The sequence below is a fragment of the Bufo gargarizans genome, chromosome 1 (assembly GCF_014858855.1).
Source record: "Bufo gargarizans isolate SCDJY-AF-19 chromosome 1, ASM1485885v1, whole genome shotgun sequence".
In the NCBI taxonomy this organism is placed as follows: Eukaryota; Metazoa; Chordata; class Amphibia; order Anura; family Bufonidae; genus Bufo; species Bufo gargarizans.
This window is the reverse complement of record NC_058080.1, coordinates 347,911,007-347,931,413: the sequence shown is the minus strand read 5'-3', so window position 1 is coordinate 347,931,413 and position 20,407 is coordinate 347,911,007. Positions and strand designations below refer to the sequence as shown.

Below are 20,407 nucleotides of genomic sequence, written 5' to 3'. Positions count from 1 at the left end.
GGAGAAGGAGCCTAATGCTGATGTCTGTACAGGAGAGGTAAGTGAAGAGAGAGGCAGAGCAATGCTGGGAGTTGTAGTTATTTAACTGGGATGTATGTTAGGGCTGAAGGAAGGGATGTTATTGACATGGAACTGTGTGCTTGAGGTGGCTGGGGGAGAGAGTGATGTTATTTACATGGGACTGTATGTTGAAAGTGGATGGTGGGAGGGAATAATGTTTATGTACATGGGACTTAATGTTTAGGCCCATGTTTCCCAACCAGTGTGCCTCCAGCTGTTGCAAAACTACAACTCCCAGCATGCCTGGACAGCCTTTGGCTGTCCAGGCATGCTGGGAGTTGTAGTTTTGCAACAGCTGGAGGCACACTGGTTGGGAAACACTGGTTTAGGATACGTTCACACTTGCGTTTGGTGATCCGCTTGTGAGATCCGTTTCAGGTCTCTCACAAGCAGCCCCAAATGCATCAGTTTAACCCCAATGCATTCTGAATGGATGTGGATCCATTCAGAATGCATTCGTTCGGCTCCGTACGGCCCCCCGTTCCATTTTGGAGGCGGACCCCAAAATGCTGCAAGCAGCGTTTTTGTGTCCGCATGGCCTTGCAGAGCCAAACGGATCCGTCCTGACTTACAATGTAAGTCAATAGGGACGGATCTCTTTGCATTGACACAAAATTGTGGAATTGTAAACGGATCCGTCCCCCATTGACTTTTAATGTAAGTCAGGACGGATCCGTATTGGGACTTAGAAATTCAAATCTAATACAAACGGATCGGTCCTGAACGGATGCATTCGTTTGTATTATCGGTGCGGATCCGTCCTGTACAAGTACAGGACAGATCCGCACGAACGCAAGTGTGAAAGTAGCCTTAGGGGGTGATGTTTACATGGGATTGTGCATTGGAGGCGGCTGGGGAGGAGGTGATGTTATTTACATGGGACTGTATGGTGGAGGGGGGATTATAACTGCAGGAGGCACTGCAGATCCAGGGGACATTATAGGTGGTCTTATTACTACTGGGGGCTCTATAGGAGGGTCTTATAGATCTGCCTTATTTCTACTAAGCACACTATGGGGGCCTTATTACTACTGAGGGGTTTGTAGGGAGCTTTATCACCACTGGGGGAACAATAGGGGGCCTTATTTCTACTGGGGGCTCTGTGAGGGTATTATTAATGTGGGAGGGCTCTTCTAATAATGGGGGGCATTGTTGAGGAGCATTATCACGGTTGGGGTAGTGTTACTAATAAGGGATTTCTAGAAGGGAATTACTATTGGTGGGACTATGAGGAGCACTATTACTATGGGGGGCAGTAATGTACATGTATAGCAAGTACAGCATAGTGCGGGGGGGGGGGGGGGGGGACATATTTATTGGGGCTTGTGCCCCGGATCTTTTGAGACCCTAGCAACGCCCCTGCTTGATGTTGTAACTGATCTAATCCCTGCATGGTATTAAGATTTACATGATCGTATACATACTGTGGGCAGCTGCAATTATACCCTACTTTTGTATACCCTACTGTGGATAGGACATGTTCCTTGTTTGGTTATTGTATAGTAACTTGCTGATAGCGTAACTTTACTTTAGACTTTACCTTTGTTACCTTTACCCTTCTAGTGCAGAGCTGTATTTTTTGGGCTATGAGCCTGCTTGTGTGAAAGGCGCTTTACAGCAAACTAGGGATCTCAGATTTTTTTATCCTATGTGTATGTTTTCTCTAGCATTGCGTGATATGCGGCCTACCTATTTGCCTAGTGTTGATTTCAGAGTACTGAACCATTTTCTCTCACTTAGATCATACTGTGACTAGACCCATGTATGTGTGCCTAGACCCATTTCCACATGTGTGTTTATTTGTGTACAGTATGAAGTTACTTTTTTAACTTAACCCCTTAATCACTGGGCCATTTTGCAACTTTGTGACCAGGCAGATTTTTTTCAAATTGTCACTTTGTGTGGTATTATACCTTTTGAATGCTTTTACTTATCCAGGCCATTCTGAGATTGTTTTCTTCTGACACATTGTAGTTCATGTTAGTGGTAAATTTGAGTCGATATAAACTACCTTTATTACTTCATACTTACTTCAATGTTAGACCGGGTTTCCCATCTTTTATCTGAAGGTGGACATGGAGCCCTCTGTGCGTGCGTCCTCACTCTGCCATGCTGAAGCCACACACCCTTTCCTGACAATCCAATATGAATTATACTAGTTGTCTGGTGTAAATACATTGAGAAATATGGCCCTCAGAATGATTGCTATAATTGTAAAGTACCTATTCATTTTTTTCTGATATAGAAATCAAATAAAGTGGATGAAGTGGAGGTTGACTTTTTTTTAATTACATTTTTCATTTTCCATCGGAAATCTGGGATTTTCTACTTTGTGATGCCTGGGAGCGATTGTCGCACATGTACTGGGAAACTGAGTGGGGCCCATCCTAAGTTTTGCTATAGGGCCCTATGAGATCTTTCTACACCCCTGAATGTGGCAGCTATTCTGCTATAGGCAGAACCCTACTTGGTGATAGGCGTGTTTCAGGGTAAGACCTCCATTCACTAATGCTTGCTAAACCAGATTACTAGCATTAAATCTGTCAGTGGATGTGCATTTCACTAGACAGATTACCAATGCATTGTTCCAAAGAGATTACCGTGGGGGACAGTATTCTAAATTTTGCTATGAAGCACTATGGTTTCTATGTAAGCCCCTGCTTCTGTGTTGTGTTGTGCTGTTCTGTTATTCTTCCTAGAATTGCATGAAAAAAATCGACACTGGCTGACTGTGTCATACTTTGACAAGGGGAATAGGAATAGGAATTCATAGACTTCTAGGGGAAATAACAGAGGAACGGCACAGCACAGAGCTGTGAAAATACATGTGGTAAAATAGTTATTTTATGGAAAATACAACTACGTATTAAAATAGACAAGACAGTCCAGAGAGCAGACAACTTTCCAAAGCAATTTACCCCCCCCCCCCTTCCATTCCACCCTTAGTGGTTACATGCTGTTTGTGGGCATGTCACAGAAAAATATGCAGTGTACAGTATCTCACAAAAATAAGTACACCCCTCATATTTTTAAAAAAACATTGTATTTTATTATATCTTTTCGTGGCTGAAGATATGACACTTACATACAATGTAAAGTAGTCAGTGTACAGCTTGTATAACACTGTAAATTTGGTGTGTCCTCAAAATAACTCAACACACAGCCATTAATGTCTAAATCTCTGGCAACAAAAGTGAGTGCACCCCTAAGTGAAAATGGTGAAATTGTGCCCAAAATGCCAATATTTTGTGTGGCCCCTATTATTTTTCAGCACTGCCTTATCTCTCTTGGGCATGGAGTTCACTAGAGCTTCACAGGTTGCCACTGGAATCCTCTTCTACTCCTCCACGACGATATAACAGAGCTGGTGGATGTTAGAGAAATTGCGCTCCTCCACCTTCTATTTGAGGATGCCCGACATATGCTCAATAGGGTTTAAATCTGGGGACTTGCTTGGCCAGTCCAACACCTTTACCTTCAGTTTCTTTAGCAATGCAGTGATGCGTCTTGGAGGTGTGTTTGGGGGTCATTATCATGTTGGAATACTGCCCTGTGGCCCAGGTTCCAAAGGGAGGGGATAAGGCTCTGCTTCAGTATGTCGCAGTACGTGTTGGCATTCATAGTTCCCTCAATGAACTTCAGCTCCCCACAGCCGGCAGCACTCATGCAGCCCCAAACCATGACACTCCCACCTCCATGGTTGACTGTAGGCAAGACACACTTGTCTTTGTACTCCTCACCTGGTTGCCACCACACACGCTTGACACCATCTGAACCAAATACGTTTATCTTGATCTCATAAGACCACCAGGTTCCAGTAATCCATGTCCTTAATCTGCTTGTCTTAAGCAAACATTTTGCTGGCTTTCTTGTGCATCATCTTTAAAAGAGGTTTCCTTCCGGGACGACAGCCACGTAGACCAATTTGATGCAGTGTGTATGGTCTGAACACTGACAGGCTGACAGGGACCCCTTTAACCTCTGCAGCAATGCTAGCAGCACTCATACGTCTATTTTGAACAAGCAACCTCTGGATATGACGCTGAGCATGTTCACTCAACAGAGACCTGTTTTTAGTGGAACCTGTCTTGATAAACCGCTGTAGGGTTTTGGCAACCATGCTCCAGCTCCGTTTCAGGGGGGTTGGCAATCTTCTTATAGCCTAGATGATCTATATGTAGAGCATCAATAATTTTTATTTTTTTAGATCCTCAGAGACTTCTTTGCCATGAGGTGCCATGTTGAACTTCCAGTAACCAATATGAGAGAGTGTGAGAGCGATAACACCAAATTTAACGTACCTGCTCCCCATTCACACCTGAGACCTTGTAACGCTACTTACGTTTGTTGCCAGTGATTTAGATATTAATGGCTGTGTGTTGAGTTATTTTGAGGGCACACCAAATTTACAGTGTTATACAAGTTGTACGCTGACTACTTTACATTATATCAAAGTGTCATATCTTCTTTGTTGTCAAATGAAAAGATATAATAAAATATTAGCAAAAATGTGAGGGGTGTACTCACTGCCCATTTTATGTGCTGTAATGTACTTCAAAACCACTTGAAAACCGCTTCCTATTGATTTCAGTGGGAAATACCATACATATTTTTTAGGCTGCTATTTTCACATATGCTCCAGGTAGTAGCATGCCACTTTGTTGAAACTTTTTGAAGCTGATCGTGCCAAACTGTATGCCTGCTTGCTACTTGGTATGTATTTTGCAGGCATTTCCGCAGCTGCAAATACCATTGAAAAAAAGGAATGCACCTGGATTTTAGAGGCTGACTTTTCAGCTTCAAAAATTGTGCCATGTGAACATAGCATTATACTTGTCATTCAGTGTCAGTACATTGGCCCACATTTAATAATGTGTCTGTGTTTGTGTCTAATGTTTCTGACCTTTGTCTGATAAGCTTAACAAGGGGGTGGATTTAGCTGAAAGGGTGGGGTTTCATTAGGAAAATAGGTGTGTCCTAGAATGGCCAAATTGCACCACAAGTTTGACATAAAAATCTGCCTAAAAATAAGCCAACCAATTGGTATAGAGTCAAAGAAATCTGTCAATCCCTAAGGCCCCTTTCACACGGGCGAGTATTCCGCACGGATATGATGCGCGAATTGAACGCATTGCACCCGCACTGAATGCCGACCCATTAATTTCTATGGGGCTGTTCACATGAGCGGTGATTTTCACGCATCACTTATGCGTTGCATGAAAATTGCAGCATGCTCCTCTTTGTGCGTTGCGGTGCGATAATCCACGCAACGCAGGCCCCATAGAAGTGAATGGGGTTGCATGAAAATCGCAAGCATCCGCAAGCAAGTGCGGATGCGGTGCGATTTTCACGCACGGTTGCTAGGAGATGATCCGGATGGAGACCCAATCATTATTATTTTCCCTTATAACATGGTTATAAGGGAAAATAATAGCATTCTGAATAAAGAAAGCATAGTCAAATAGTGCTGGAGGGGTTAAAAAATAAATAAAAATTATTTAACTCACCTTAGTCCACTTGTTCGCGTAGCCCGGCATCTCCTTCTGTCTCCTTTGCTGAACAGGACCTGGGGTGAGCATTAATTACATGAACAGGACCTGTGATGACGTCACTCCGGTCATCACATGTTCCATCACATGATCCATCACCATGGTAAAAGATCATGTGACGGACCATGTGATGAATGGAGTGACGTCATCACAGGTCCTGTTCATGTAATTAATGCTCACCCCAGGTCCTGTTCAGCAAAGGAGACAGAAGGAGATGCCGGGCTACGCGAACAAGTGGACTAAGGGGAGTTAAATCATTTATTAATTTTTTTAACCCCTCCAGCGCTATTTGACTATGCATTCTGTATTCAGAATGCTATTATTTTTCCTTATAACCATGTTATAAGGGAAAATAATACAATCTACAGAACACCGATCCCAAGCCCGATATTTCGGTTCTATTCAGTTCTATCCCCAAACTGTATAAAAAGAAGGTGAGTAAAGCGATGTTCAAATACAGCGAATGTATCTGGATGACCCCATTTACCTGGTGGAGGACGAAAAAAAGCTCTTTTGGCCTCCATCTGGATGTTTTTCTTTCAGCATACCTTTTGTTTTAACCTCTTCAGGACACATGACGTATCGGTACGTCATGATGCCCTGGTACTTAAGGACACATGACGTACCGGTACGTCATGTGTTGTTCCGATCACTGCCGCCCGGCTGGCAGTGATCGGAACAAGGTGCCTGCACAAATCATTGAGCAGGCACCTAGGCTAAATGCGCGGGGGGGTCCCGTGACCCCCCCATGTCGGCGATCGCAACAAACCGCAGGTCAATTCAGACCTGCGGTTTGATGCGCTTTTTGCCGTTTCTGATCCCCGCGGTCCCTGACCGCGGGGATCAGAAACTTTATAATGCCCAGAATATATATGTTCTTCCTCCCCCTGCACCCTTGAATGATATTATGTGGGCGGGTGGTGCAGGGGGAGGGTTGCGGGCGGTGCGGGAGGCGGGCGGTGCGGCAGGCGGGATCGCGATCCCCCGCCCGCCTCCCATTGCGTAATCGTTGGTTTCTAGTGGGTATACCAGGGTGCCAGCACATTGCTGGCACCCTGGTATAAACGGCTGACATCGTTGATGCGATGTCAGCCGTTTAACCCTTTCCATACAGCGGTCCGTACGGACCGCTGTATGGAAAAGGTTAACAGCGCAGGGAGCTCCCTCCCTCTCCGATCGGGGGGCTGCTGTGCCTTTGCAGCCCCCCGATGGAGAGGGAGAGAGCCCCCAGACAGCCCCCCAGAGCCCTGTCCTTACCCTTCCCCGTCTGCGCAGTTCTGACCATAACTGAGTAGACGGGGAAGGTTCCCATGGCAACAGGACGCCTTCTCAGGCGTCCTGCTGTCCATGGTGCTGAACAGATCTGTGCTGAAAGCATAGATCTGTTCAGTGTAAGTAAAATACAGTGCAGTACCCTATATAGAGTACAGTACTGTATTATACAGACATCAGACCCACTGGATCTTCAAGAACCAAGTGGGTCTGGGTAAAAAAAAAAGTGAAAAAAAGTAAAAATCTAAAAAACACATTTATCACTGATTAAAAATGAAAACAAATGAAATTCCCTACACATGTTTGGTATCGCCGCGTCCGTAACGACCTGATCTATAAAACGGTCATGTTACTTTACCCGAACGGTGAACGCCATAAAAATAAAAAATTAAAAACTATGATGAAATCGAAATTTTGCCCACCTTACTTCCCCAAAAAAGGTAATAAAAGTGATCAAAAAAGTCGCATGTACGCCAAAATTGTAACAATCAAACCGTCATCTCATCCCGCAAAAAATGAGACCCTACTTAAGATAATCGCCCAAAAACTGAAAAAACTATGGCTCTTAGACTATGGAAACACTAAAACATCTTTTTTTGTTTCAAAAATGAAATCATTGTGTAAAACTTACATAAATTAAAAAAAAGTATACATATTAGGTATTGCCACGTCCGTATGGACCGGCTCTATAAAAATATCACATGACCTAACCCCTCAGGTGACCACCGTAAAAAAATAAAAATAAAAACGGTGCAAAAAAAGCAATTTTTTGTCATCTTACATCACAAAAAGTGCAATAGCAAGCGATCAAAAATTCATATGCACCCCAAAATAGTGCCAATCAAACCGTCATCTCATCCCGCAAAAAATGAGACCCTACTCAAGATAATCGCCCAAAAACTGAAACAACTATGGCTCTTAGACTATGGAGACACTAAAACTTTTTTTGTTATAAAAATGAAATCATTGTGTCAAACTTGCATAAATAAAAAAAATTGTATACATATTATGTATCGCCGCGTCCGTGACAACCTGCTCTATAAAATTACCACATGATCTAACCTGTCAGATGAATGTTGTAAATAACAAAAAAAAACTGTGCCAAAAAGGTATTTCTTGTTACCTTGCCGCACAAAAAGTGTAATATAGAGCTACCAAAAATCATATGTACCCTAAACTAGTACCAACAAAACTGCCACCCTATCCCGTAGTTTCTAAAATGGGGTCACTTTTTTAGAGTTTCTACTCTAGGGGTGCATCAGGGGAGCTTCAAATGGGACATGGTGTCAAAAAAACCAGTCCAGCAAAACCCAGCCTTCCAAAAACCGTATGGCATTCCTTTCCTTCTGCGCCCTGCCGTGTGCCCGTACAGCAGTTTACAACCACATATGGGGTGTTTCTGTAAACTACAGAATTAGGGCCATAAATAATGAGTTTTGTTTGGCTGTTAACCCTTTCTTTGTAACTGGAAAAAAAATATTAAAATGGAAAATCTGCCCAAAAAGTGAAATTTGGAAATTGTATCTCTATTTTCCATTAAATCTTGTGCAACACCTAAAGGGTTAAAAATGTATGTAAAATCAGTTTTGAATACCTTGAGGGGTGTAGTTTCTTAGATGGGGTCACTTTTATGGAGTTTCTACTCTAGGGGTGCATCAGGGGGGCTTCAAATGGGACATGGTGTCAAAAAACCAGTCCAGCAAAATCTGGCTTCCAAAAACCAAACGGCGCACCTTTCACTCTACGCCCCGCTGTGTGCCCGTACAGTAGTTTACGGCCACATATGGGGTGTTTCTGTAAACGGCAGAGTCAGGGCAATAAAGATACAGTCTTGTTTGGCTGTTAACCCTTGCTTTGTTAGTGGAAAAAATGGGTTAAAATGGAAAATAAGGCAAAAAAATTAAATTTTCAAATTTCATCCCCATTTGCCAATAACTCTTGTGCAACACCTAAAGGGTTAACGACGTATGTAAAATCAGTTTTGAATACCTTGAGGGGTGTCGTTTCTTAGATGGGGTCACTTTTAGGGAGTTTCTACTCTAGGGGTGCATCAGGGGGCTTCAAATGGGACATGGTGTAAATAAACCAGTCCATAAAAATCAGCCTTCCAAAAACCAAACGGCGCACCTTTCACTCTACGCCCCGCTGTGTGGCCATACAGTAGTTTACGGCCACATATTGGGTGTTTCTGTAAACGGCAGAGTCGGGGCAATAAAGATACAGTCTTGTTTGGCTGTTAACCCTTGCTTTGTTAGTGGAAAAAATGGGTTAAAATGGAAAATTAGACAAAAAAATGAAATTCTCAAATCTCATCCCCATTTGCCAATAACTCTTGTGCAACACCTAAAGGGTTAACGACGTATGTAAAATCAGTTTTGAATACCTTGAGGGGTGTAGTTTCTTAGATGGGGTCATTTTTGGGAGGTTTCTATTATCTAAGCCTCACAATATGACTTCAAACCTGAACTGGTCCATAAAAAGTGGGATTTTGAAGATTTCTGAAAATTTTCAAAATTTGCTTCTAAACTTCTAAGCCTTGTAACATCCCCAAAAAATAAAATATCATTCCCAAAATGCTACAAACATGAAGTAGACATATGGAGAATGTAAAATCATCACAATTTTGGGGGGTATTACTATGTATTACAGAAGTAGAGAAACTGAAACTTTGAAATTTGCAAATTTTTGAAATTTTTTGGTAAATTAGGTATTATTTTGTGCAAAAAAAATAATTTTTTTGACTTCATTTTACCAGTGTCATGAAGTACAATATGTGACGAAAAAACAATCTCAGAACGGCCTGGATAAGTCAAAGCGTTTTAACGTTATCAGCCCTTAAAGTGACACTGGTCAGATTTGCAAAAAATGGCCTGGTCCTAAGGTGTAAAAAGGCTGTGTCCCTAAGGGGTTAAGTGTACAGGAGAGCACAGTCTATGGGTCACTGCAAAAATGGTATAATGTTTGGGAAAGTTTTTTTAGGTTTAAAAAAAACATTGAGGCCTATAGTGCTATAACATGGTATTCATCAGCGCCTTCCATTAAAGGGAGACATGCACAGCACAAAACATCCCTGGTTACGTCTCCTTATACTTCTTTTACTAATGACCTTTTCTTCATTCTCCCATTATTTTTACTTCTACATTCTTTTTCCCTGTAGAAAATGTTTGCTGCAAGCCCATATTCTGAACCCATTTACATAGAAGATCCAGATCCCCAGCCTATCATTGATGGTGAAGAAGGCCTAATATGGGTTATTGGACCAGTTTTGGCAGTTGTTTTTATAATCTGTATAGTCATTGCTATTCTTCTCTACAAAAAGTAAGTTTCTTAAATGCAAATTTCTAAATATTAGCTATTATATTAGCAATATTAGCGATTGTATATTAGATTAATATATTTAATACAATTATGAAAGATTACATGTGTTGTTACCTGAAATTTTCTGTTCCTTGTATGCAAAAAGCAATACAATATTAGCTAGCAAGCAGGAACACATAGCACAAGTAACATTCCAGTTTGAAACTTCCACCATGTGCACAAATAGCAGGAATGCCAAATTTACTTGCATGTTAACTTTTGTAGCTTTTCCCTTGAAATATAAATTGATCCCTTTAAGGAATCACTCCCAATTTTTAAACCTAAAGATATGTCTACAAGTATGTCAAAACAAGTCTTACTGTTTCATCAACCCTGCTACAATTTTTATTTCTGCTTTCTGCTTCTCCGTGGCTGGTCTGCCATCTTTATCTGGCTTTTCTCAATACTATATTTATAAAAAATAGCTAACATAGATCTATGGATATATAATCCGTATAACAGTAATACTTTCAACTTTGCAGTACATGAACATTCAGTATGTCTATTGTTAACCATAAAGCTAGTTTCACATCTGCAGTAAAGATATCCAGAAGGCTGTCCCAGCAGAGGAACAGTCTGCCCAAGTTCACTGTATCCAGCATCGCCAGGTATTGCGTACACCAGCAGAGCCCATGAGTGCCTGGTTTCGGCTGAACAAAAATCGGTGTATGCACAGGTTTTTGTCCAGCTAAAACCCTGCACTCATGTTGGAAACTGCCTAGATCCCCACCGGATCCTATTATAGTCAATAGGGTCTGGTGGTGCACAGCCCTATCCGGCTATGCAACCCTAATATTTGTATACATTTTGTACAGCACGCATCATTCAATTGAGTTGCAAGCACGGTGATTGATGGTTTAATGGAGAGCCAAAGTATAACTTTAGACAGTGCACAAGAAATTTAGCTACACATGTGCACCTTCTCCTTGTCATGGCAACTATCCTTTGTTTAGAACTTGCTACAAATCTCTGTGAAACGTAGATGACATCTGTGTTGTGTCAGTTTTAGTTTTTTTTAATGGACCTATAGACTTCTTTCTGTGTGTTTGGTCCGTATCATGGACCAAAGTGATGCATGTGGAAACCACTGATGTGTACACAGACACATTAAAGAGGACCTTTCATGGGTCCAGACCTTATGAAATAAGTAGCAGGTTATGGAAGGCAGGGATCTAAGAGTCCTTACTATTTTTCTGGGCGCTGGTCCGTTCACCTGCTGTTGTCCCTGTTGAATTTTTCACTTTGCTATCTATTGTTACATTAAATATTATTATATTTCTGTTCCAAAAAAGTAATATAATGTCTTCTCTCTTGTTTGCCTCCATTAACAGCAAACCAGACAGGTAAGAATTCTCTACATTATTTTCCCTTTACATATACAGTTATAGATGTAATTAATCCATTATGAGTCATGGTTTGTTAAAAATAATAGCACATTTTAATATTTTTAAGCAAAAGGAAAAACTCAGAACCCAGGACCAAATGTCTATTAAACAATGCAGAGATACCTCCTCACCACCCTACTGATCCAGTGGAACTGAGACGCATAAACTTTCAAACTCCAGGTAATGGCAGATATGTAAAATCTGGGGCAAATTTTTAAGTAAAAAAAAGTTTCACCTTGAACTGACTATACCCTTGTGATTAGATTGCAGTTCTGCCCTGAAATACATAGAATACTTCCACTAACTTCACAAATGATTGTATTAATTATGTTGTTGCCGCCTTCTTTATCATTGACCGGTATTAGGGTCAATTCACACGTCCGCAAAATGGGTCCGCATCCGTTCTGCAATTTTGTGGAACAGGTGCGGACGCATTCATTTTCAATGGGGCTGGAATGTGCTGTCCGCATCCACATTTGCAGATCCGCAATTCCGTTCCGCCAAAAACTAGAACATGTCACATTCTTGTCTGCAATTGCGGACAAGAAAGGGCATTTTCTATGAGAATCCCGGCGATGTGCGGTCCGCAATATGCGGAACGCACATTGCTGGTGTCCGTGTTTTGCAGATCCGCAAAACGCATACGGACATGTGAATGGACCCTTAAAGGGGTTTTTCCATCTCTGACACTCATGGCATATCCTAGCAATATGCCACAAATGTAGATAGGTGCAGGTCCCACATCTGGGACACGCTACTGTCTTTAGAACTGGGCCTCCGAAGTGAAGAGAGTTCAGCCATGCATACACAGCCAACTTTCATTCACCACTATGAGAGTTCCAAAAATAGCCACACGTTCGCCTGGTTATTTTTGGTAGTCCCATAGTGGTGAATGGAGAGTTGGCTGCACTTGTTGGGCTTGTTCTCTATTCACTGCAATGGGACTTTCGAAAGTAGCCAGACATGATATCTGACATTTCTGGCAAATTCAAACGATATGCCACAAATGTTGAGATGGGAAAACCCGTTTAATACGAACAGTAGAAATAATTGTATATTTTATTTAGCACTGTAAATGTGCTTACTTTCAGAGTTAGGCATCTCACACACAGCCATATTCAGAGTATGAACCATGCGTATTCTAAATATGATGTCCATAGCCTGCTGTGGGCCCATGCTGCACCTCACTGTGCCTCTGGTTTTACGTAAAAGTCAAAAAATTAGTTTTTCTCATATATACAGTGAGATCCATGTCAAATAAAATTGGGTATGGTGCAACACTTACCTTAGTTTGGTAACACTTATAAGAGGGGAAATTCTAATGCCTTCTAGAAGTAACAAAGTGTAGTAGAGTGCAGTAGACCCATAGTGCTCTCACACAACTGGTATATGCCTCCTTAGATATGAAAATGCCAAACTGAATCGATGTGAAGTGTTCCTCTATTGATTTACTTAAAAGCCTCTTAGGATATACACCTTAGAGTATAAATTCATGTTTATAATGTACATTTAAAAAACGAGTTCTATATGCTGTTTATTAGCGTCATACATTTGCAGGCTGCACAATCAATTATTGTAATATTTGGCAGAATAGAGACCCGATATGCTTCAGCATTTTACTTCCTTCCCTTAGAAGAAAAGATATCAAAATAAATAATGAGGGAGATACAGCAAAATACTGTATATACACATTTTGAATGTTCCTCAAACAGGGAACTTCCAGCTGTCTTTATGTAGACCAGTGTAAGGCATGTGAACCAAGGAAACTGATTCAACTCACCTCCCCAAGGCACTCGAGTAGTATTTGTTCTAACAACTTTATCCAATGCTCAGCACCACTCCAATTCATAAAACTTGGACAGTATTAGAAAAATTGCATGAAACAATGCTCACATTATAGAGTAATTGATCACAGCAGCATGAAGAAAGGTATGACTATCTGGTTGACTCATTTCGGAACATAGCCTGTTCCTTAGGCTACTTTCACATTAGCATTTTCCCTTTCCGCTATTGTGATCCGTCATAGGATCTCAATAGTGGCGGAAAATGCTTCAGTTTTGTCCCCATTCAAAACTGAACGAAACGGAGTGCAGCAAAATGCATTGTGTTCCGTTTGGTTGTGCTCCTATCGTGGACAGAATAACGCTGCAAGCAGCGGTTTTCTGTCTGTGGTGTGGTGCCGAGCAAGACGCACAATGTAAGTCAATGGGGACGGATCCGTTTTCTCTGATACAATAGAAAACAGATCTGTCCCCCATTGACTTTGAATGGTGTCCATGGCTATATGGCTATATAGGACATAATACAACCGGATGCATGTGGTTGTATTATTGTAATGGAAGCGTTTTTACAGATCGATGACGGATCCACAAAAACCACTAGTGTGAAAGTAGCCTTACTCATAACCTGATACTATGAATGAGGAAGAAGATATAATATACACGTCTGCAATATTCTCCATTCCCCTATTTAAAGAGGACCTTTCATCTGTTTTACATATAGGAGCTAAATACCTGTACTTGCGGGTACTGCCACCCATTATTTTTTTTTTTAACTTCGCCCCGATGTGCCGTCCTGAAGTTTTCGCGCTCAGTATGCTAATACTGAGCATTGGAACAGGGAGTAGGAGACGCCAGGGTTTCTCAATGTGCGTCTCCTTCTCCCTGGCTGTGCCGCGATCCAATCACATCGGAGAATGTCACTACCAAGGAGGTTTTTCTTCCCTGGCTGTGATGCTCTCCGATGTGATTGGATCGCGGCACAGCCAGGGAGAAGGAGACGCACATTGAGAATCCCTGGCGTCTCCTACTCCCTGTTCCAATGCTCAGTATTAGCATACTGAGCACGAGAACGTCAGGTGGGCAGAGCGGGGCGTAGGGGTGATGTTTAAAAAAAACGGGTGGCAGCATCAGTACCCCGCAAGTACAGGTATTTAGCTCCTATAAGTAAAACACAAAGGCATATACACAGCATGATTAAAATACAATCACTTCTGAACACACGAATACAATGTCATTTAGTTCTCAACAATATAACATAAAATCTGTTCTCATATTTACACCTTCTGGGTTTCAGCTTTTTAGCATAAAATCCAATAGATTTCGCAATTCAGGGTTCTCCTCCAATCACCCCCTTTCACTCTATTCGCTAGAATCTAAAAGTGGACACATTACCTGAATAAATCTGACAAAAGTGCTTTGAAATGATGGAAGGAGTACTTTCTTTATTTTTGCTTCTGTATGGTACAACTCGCATATAATCGCATTGAATTCCATACATCACATATGTGATGTTGCAATGAATTAATTGCTTTATCTCATTCTGTTTTCCAGTAAAATTATTAGTAGAAAATGAAGTTTTATGTGGATATTTGCAACATATAATTTTTTTTACTATTGTATTTAAAGAAACATGGTATATATGAGGGGGAATATATATATATAGATATATATATATATATATATATATATATATATATATATATATATATATATATAATGAAAATGCAGCACACTAGTGTTAGGGTGCAGAATCAGGCCAATCCGAACCGGCACCAGGGTCCCATTCAAAATTCTAAAAGCCAGCAGCACTCCAATATGATCAGAAAATAAACGTGGTTTATTCACCCAGTGTCAAATAGCAGCGACGTTTCAACCGCTTGTTGCGGTCTTTCTCAAGCTATACAGACATGTGTTACATCAGTGATATATAAAGGTGTGTCAATTCATTACATTAAATCCTCCAATAAAAATATATTAAATAAATACATATCCACCAGCAGCAATGTGAAATTATATATAGTACAAATAAAGTGACAGTGCCTAGTGCAAAAATGCATTATACATAACAAAAGTGTATAGTCGAATATAATTGATAATTAAAAATTCACATGTTACCAATGTATGGTGTTAATTAAAAACTTACAAAACCAGTTAACCAACAGTGTCGATGGAGCACCGCGGTTCCCGAGAGCGTCCACATTCAGTTAATGCGCATCTGTGAGATCAATAGATCTCACGATATCTCAAGCGCAAAGGAACTCTATGGGAACCTCATCAAAGATGGCTGATTCTGGAAGCAAATACATGTGCGCATGTCTGAGCAATAGTTGCCACCCAAGTCAGGGTCATGTGATCACAGTCACATGATCAATGATACATTAAAGGGGTTATCCCATCATAATGATCACTGTTAAATCTGTTAATGATTTGACAGTGATCATTTTTATAAATATACTTTATTAACAAATTCCCACCGATTAGGATAAAATTCACCCCCACTTTAAGTTTAAAAACGCAAAGTGGGATAACCACTTTAAGGATCACAGCGACTAGCAGCGAGCTGGGACCGTGTCAACAGTCAACGATTCACTGATGTTAGGTGATGTAGATGCTGCCACGGCTTCCCGTGGCAAAGTGTTCCCCAGCCTACATCACGCTGTATAGACCTAAATGTAAACAAAATAATATAATATAAATGAACCGCTGGATTCGAGGTGTCTCACAGTCAAAACCGGCCCGGTCAGCAGTCAGGTCATCACTGTTATAGTTTTATATGTATATATTGTAGGAAGGCGCAAGGGTCCGTTGTTGACAGAAGGTATGTGTCACCGAGGTTCTTGGCCTCGGTGAAGTAAGAGCCGGTATTTTCAGGTGTCAGCGGCAGTTATTGCTGATTGACACTTGGCTATTTTAGTATGGCTGTATAGCTGATATGGGACAGCTCTTACTGGGAGTAGTCAAAGTCCTGGGTGGGTGACTACTCCCTATGTTTCAGGCTGGGTCTTGACTGGCCTATAAAAAACCCAGCTGGCAGTGTCAGCTGGGACTGATTACCTCTTTCTGACAGAGGAGCTTTGGCAATCGCTGGTGTGGCAACTGAGCCCTGTGCTGAGCTGAAAAGCTGAGACCTGTGTGTTGGGAGAGCAGGCCACCTAAAGCCTGCATTTGGACTGCTGGAGGCAGAAACGCTGACAAAGTGACTTTTTGTTGTTATGCACAAACTTTGTACTCTGTGTGAACAAACACCAACCCTGTTTTTTGTTTGACCTTATGTGTGAATAAACATGGACATTTGAATTACGAATTTGTAATTTGCCTCTGTACTGCACTTGCTTATCCCAACTACCAGAGCGAATCACCACGATTAGTGGAGGATGCGGGCATTGCAGTGAGGCTGGCGTGAAGGCCAAAATATTTAATGACGCTGAGAAAGTGTTCGATCGCGTAGATTGGTCCTTTCTGGGCGATTCCCTGAGGGCGTTCAGTTTCGGCCCTGGCATAATTGATAGAATACTTGCTCTCTACCGTGACACTAGCGCCCAGGTTCGAGTTAACGGATCATTATCGACACCTTTCCGTATTCGTAATGGTACCAGACAGGGGTGTCCACTTTCCCCTCTGCTATACATTATGGTTATGGAATTTCTAGCCAGAGCTCTCAGAGCCAATGAGTCTATCAGGGGCCTGAGATTGGGAGAACTGGAGTCGCCATTTATGCAGATGATCTCCTTATCTATTGTACAGACCCAATGGTCAGCTTTCCTTACATACTGAAGGAATTTTCGACCTTTGGAGACCTTAGCAACTTTAAAGTTAACCTCCATAAGTCAGAGGTTCTTAATATTAATCTGCCGCAAACCCTGGTCAATACTCTGCAATCCTCATTTCCTTTCCGTTGGGCCCAAGGCCACATTGTTTACTTGGGCACGGTTGTTCCCTCTAATTCAGCTGATCTCTTCCCACTAAACTTTACCCCCCTTATAGAGGACATCAGGAGGGATTTGGGGGCTTGATGGGGGTTGCCGCTGTCCTGGTTTGGTAGGATTCACACACTTAAAATTAATATACTCCCACGAATCTTGTACCCTTTTCGCACTATTCCTATACCCCTGCCGAGCGAGTTCTTCAGGACTCTTAGGTCTATGTTTCTAAAATTTCTCTGGGGAGGCTCTACTCCCAGGTTGGGGATGAGATTCTTGGTTCGCCATAGGTCGAGGGGAGGTGCGGGGGTCCCGGACCTCCCAAAATATCATAAAGCCGCAATCCTTTCATATATTTTGGATTGGTTTCATAATGGACAATCCAAAAGGTGGATTCAGTTTGAGAAGCAGCAGGTGGGGTTCCCAATTCAGAATCTGCTCTGGATCTCGAAGTCTAAAAGACCCCCGTGGCTCCCTCTATTGACCTCGGGCCTGGGGCATTCTAGGAATATGGGATAAAAGTGCAATACCCCTAGGTCTTACCCTATCCCCCAGCCCCTTGACCCCACTTTTTGATAACCCTGAGTTTTTCTTTAGGCATGGGCCGTAAATCGATTTTGGGGATTGATCGTGCAGATAACCCTACTATATCCCTAGTTATAGAGAAAGGCTCCTTACGTCCGCTGTCCTCCTTCCCGGAGGGGTCGTCTAGAGGGGCATGGTTTTGTTATGGCAGTTTAAAGAATTTCCTGACCTCTTTAGGCCCCAAAGAAATTCTTTCTAGAGACCTCACTAACTAGGGCAGTCTTTTTCTTCAGAACAATGGGATAAGGCATTCGAGTTATCACATAAGTCGTCCGTAACTTGCGGACTCCAGGAAAATAATTTTAAGATCCTGTCCAGATGGTACAGGACCCCAGACCTGTTACACTCTTTTCTCCCCACATGTCCTAGCACGTGTTGGCGATGTGGCCAGGAGGAGGGCAATATGTCTCACATCTGGTGGTATTGCAGTAAAATAACACCATTCTGGAAGTCCCTCAATGATCTATATGATTAGGTCAGTGGCAGCACAACCAGGTGGACTCCGGAGGGAGCTTTGCGCTCTATGTTCCCTAGTTCTACCTTTACACTGAAAAAAGGCCTCCTGAGATTCTTTGTGCAAGCTGCTCGCCTGGTCATACCTAGATTTTGGAAATGTACCACTGCCCCTCTTCTTAGGGAATGGAGGAGCTCTTAGCGGTGGACACGGGCAATTCCAACAAATACTTAAAAAATTTGGACTCCTTGGATTTTGTTCAAGGGATCTAATGATTTTCATAACTGGTTGAGCAGGGATGACGCCACTTTTTAAGAAGACCATACCTCCCTACCGGGTTTTCAGGTCTCATGGGTAGTTGTACTTGAGCTCTTTGGTATTCTAATTAGGTTTGGGCAGATTTGGATTTATTATTACCTTGTCCAGTTTCTCACTACAATTCCTGTCAGGAACCACCTCCCCCCCCCCCTTCTTGCCCCTTATGTGTCTTATGTCTAAGGCCTTGTATCCCTATGTCGTGTTGTGACCATCGGGGTTCCATTGCATTTATATACCTGAAGTTGATTTATTGGTATGTCTTATGAATCGACGGTGTAACCACTTGCTAATTTTTATGGTCCTCTGATTGTATGCATCTATATGTACACAGCCTCGACCTGCAATCGGGGTCTGTTTTTGTTGGATCACATCTTTTCTTGGCTCTTCCTAATAAAAGAATTTGAACAACAAAATGGAAGCTGTTGTGAAAGCCCTCATGGAAGATAACCTGCAACAGTGGGAGGCCAATAAGCAACAGCAGGAAACAAACCAGCTGCTGTTACAACATGTGATGGCTTTACAAGCAGCAGGAGCATCCCAGAGTGTCCACGATACCCGGAAAGCGGTCCGTGCAGTGATCCCCAAGATGACCCCAGCAGACAACGTCGAGACCTATTTGGCAATCTTCGAGAAGGTAGCCGTGAGAGAGAAGGTACCCCGGGAGCAATGGGCTGATGTCGTTGCTCCGTTCCTAGCGTCTAGACCCCAGAAGGTGTATTTTGATTTACAGGATGATCAAGCGGCTAATTACCCGACAGTAAAGGGTGAGATCCTGGCGAGACTGAGGGTGAATGTATTAGTCCAGCCCAGCGGGTGCATCAGTGTTAGTTTAACCTGGCTGAGCCCGCAAGGCCCCAGTATTATATCCTATTACACTTGTTGCAAAAATGGCTGCATCCTGACGTGCTGAGTCCCACTGCTATGTTGGACCATCTGTTGGCTGATGTGTTCTGAAGGGCTTTGCCGTACCCCCTCCAGCACTGGATCAGCCAGGTGTCTCCTGGTAATGCCCTTGAGATGGTGGACCTGATAGAACGCTATGAGGCTACCAGGAATTTGAAAGGGGGTTTGTTTGGGAGGGGGGAAGCCAAAACCCAGCAAACTCCATTCCAGACCCAGAGACTTGTGTACCCCCTGTAGACCCAGCTCCGAAAGTATGCTGGCAGTGTGAGGAGCATGGCGACGTAAGAGCCGACTGTCCCCATCAGGGCGAACCCATGGAGACTAACTATGGATACCGCAACTCGTTGTACACCAGGAAGCTGTGTGCATCAGGTATACCAGAGACTATAGACAATAACTACCTGTGCCAGGTAGAAATGGGAGACACTCTGGCAGTGGCTTTGTTGGGTCCCTGGTAAGAGCTACCCTGGTGCGATCCGAAGAGTATCATGGCCGAATAATTGGGGTTGTGATTTAAAGGAGTATCGCACCGCCCTGGTGTCTCTATCCATGGGAGGCGAGACAAGTGGACCCACGAGGTGGCTGTTGCCACCATTTTTCCTTATGAACTAATAATAGGGAGAGACTTTCCGGGCTTCCCGGCCCTGTGGCCAGCTGTGAGAGTTGTTGATGTATGTCGCAGTGGCACCGCCTCCGGGTACCGAGTGGCGTAGTCGAGGATGAACAAGATGTGTTCAGGGGGAGTCAGGGGTAACTCAGGGGGGAGTCAGGGGTAACTTCAGCAGAGTGTTCAGAGAGGTAAAAGAGTTTTGTAAGTCTTGCT

At 42.6% G+C, this 20,407-nt stretch overlaps 1 protein-coding gene across 18 annotated transcripts in view; it reads left to right on the top strand.

Moving 5' to 3' along the window:
• Positions 1-20,407, top strand: part of PTPRS (protein tyrosine phosphatase receptor type S) — a 580,801-nt gene that overhangs the window by 336,968 nt on the left and 223,426 nt on the right. For all 18 annotated transcript variants that reach the window (XM_044268386.1, XM_044268351.1, XM_044268378.1 and 15 more), the window contains 3 exons: positions 10,039-10,199; positions 11,570-11,581; positions 11,691-11,803. In XM_044268386.1, the coding sequence (XP_044124321.1) occupies positions 10,039-10,199; positions 11,570-11,581; positions 11,691-11,803 (286 nt within the window). The remainder of the gene's footprint in view (positions 1-10,038; positions 10,200-11,569; positions 11,582-11,690; positions 11,804-20,407) is intronic.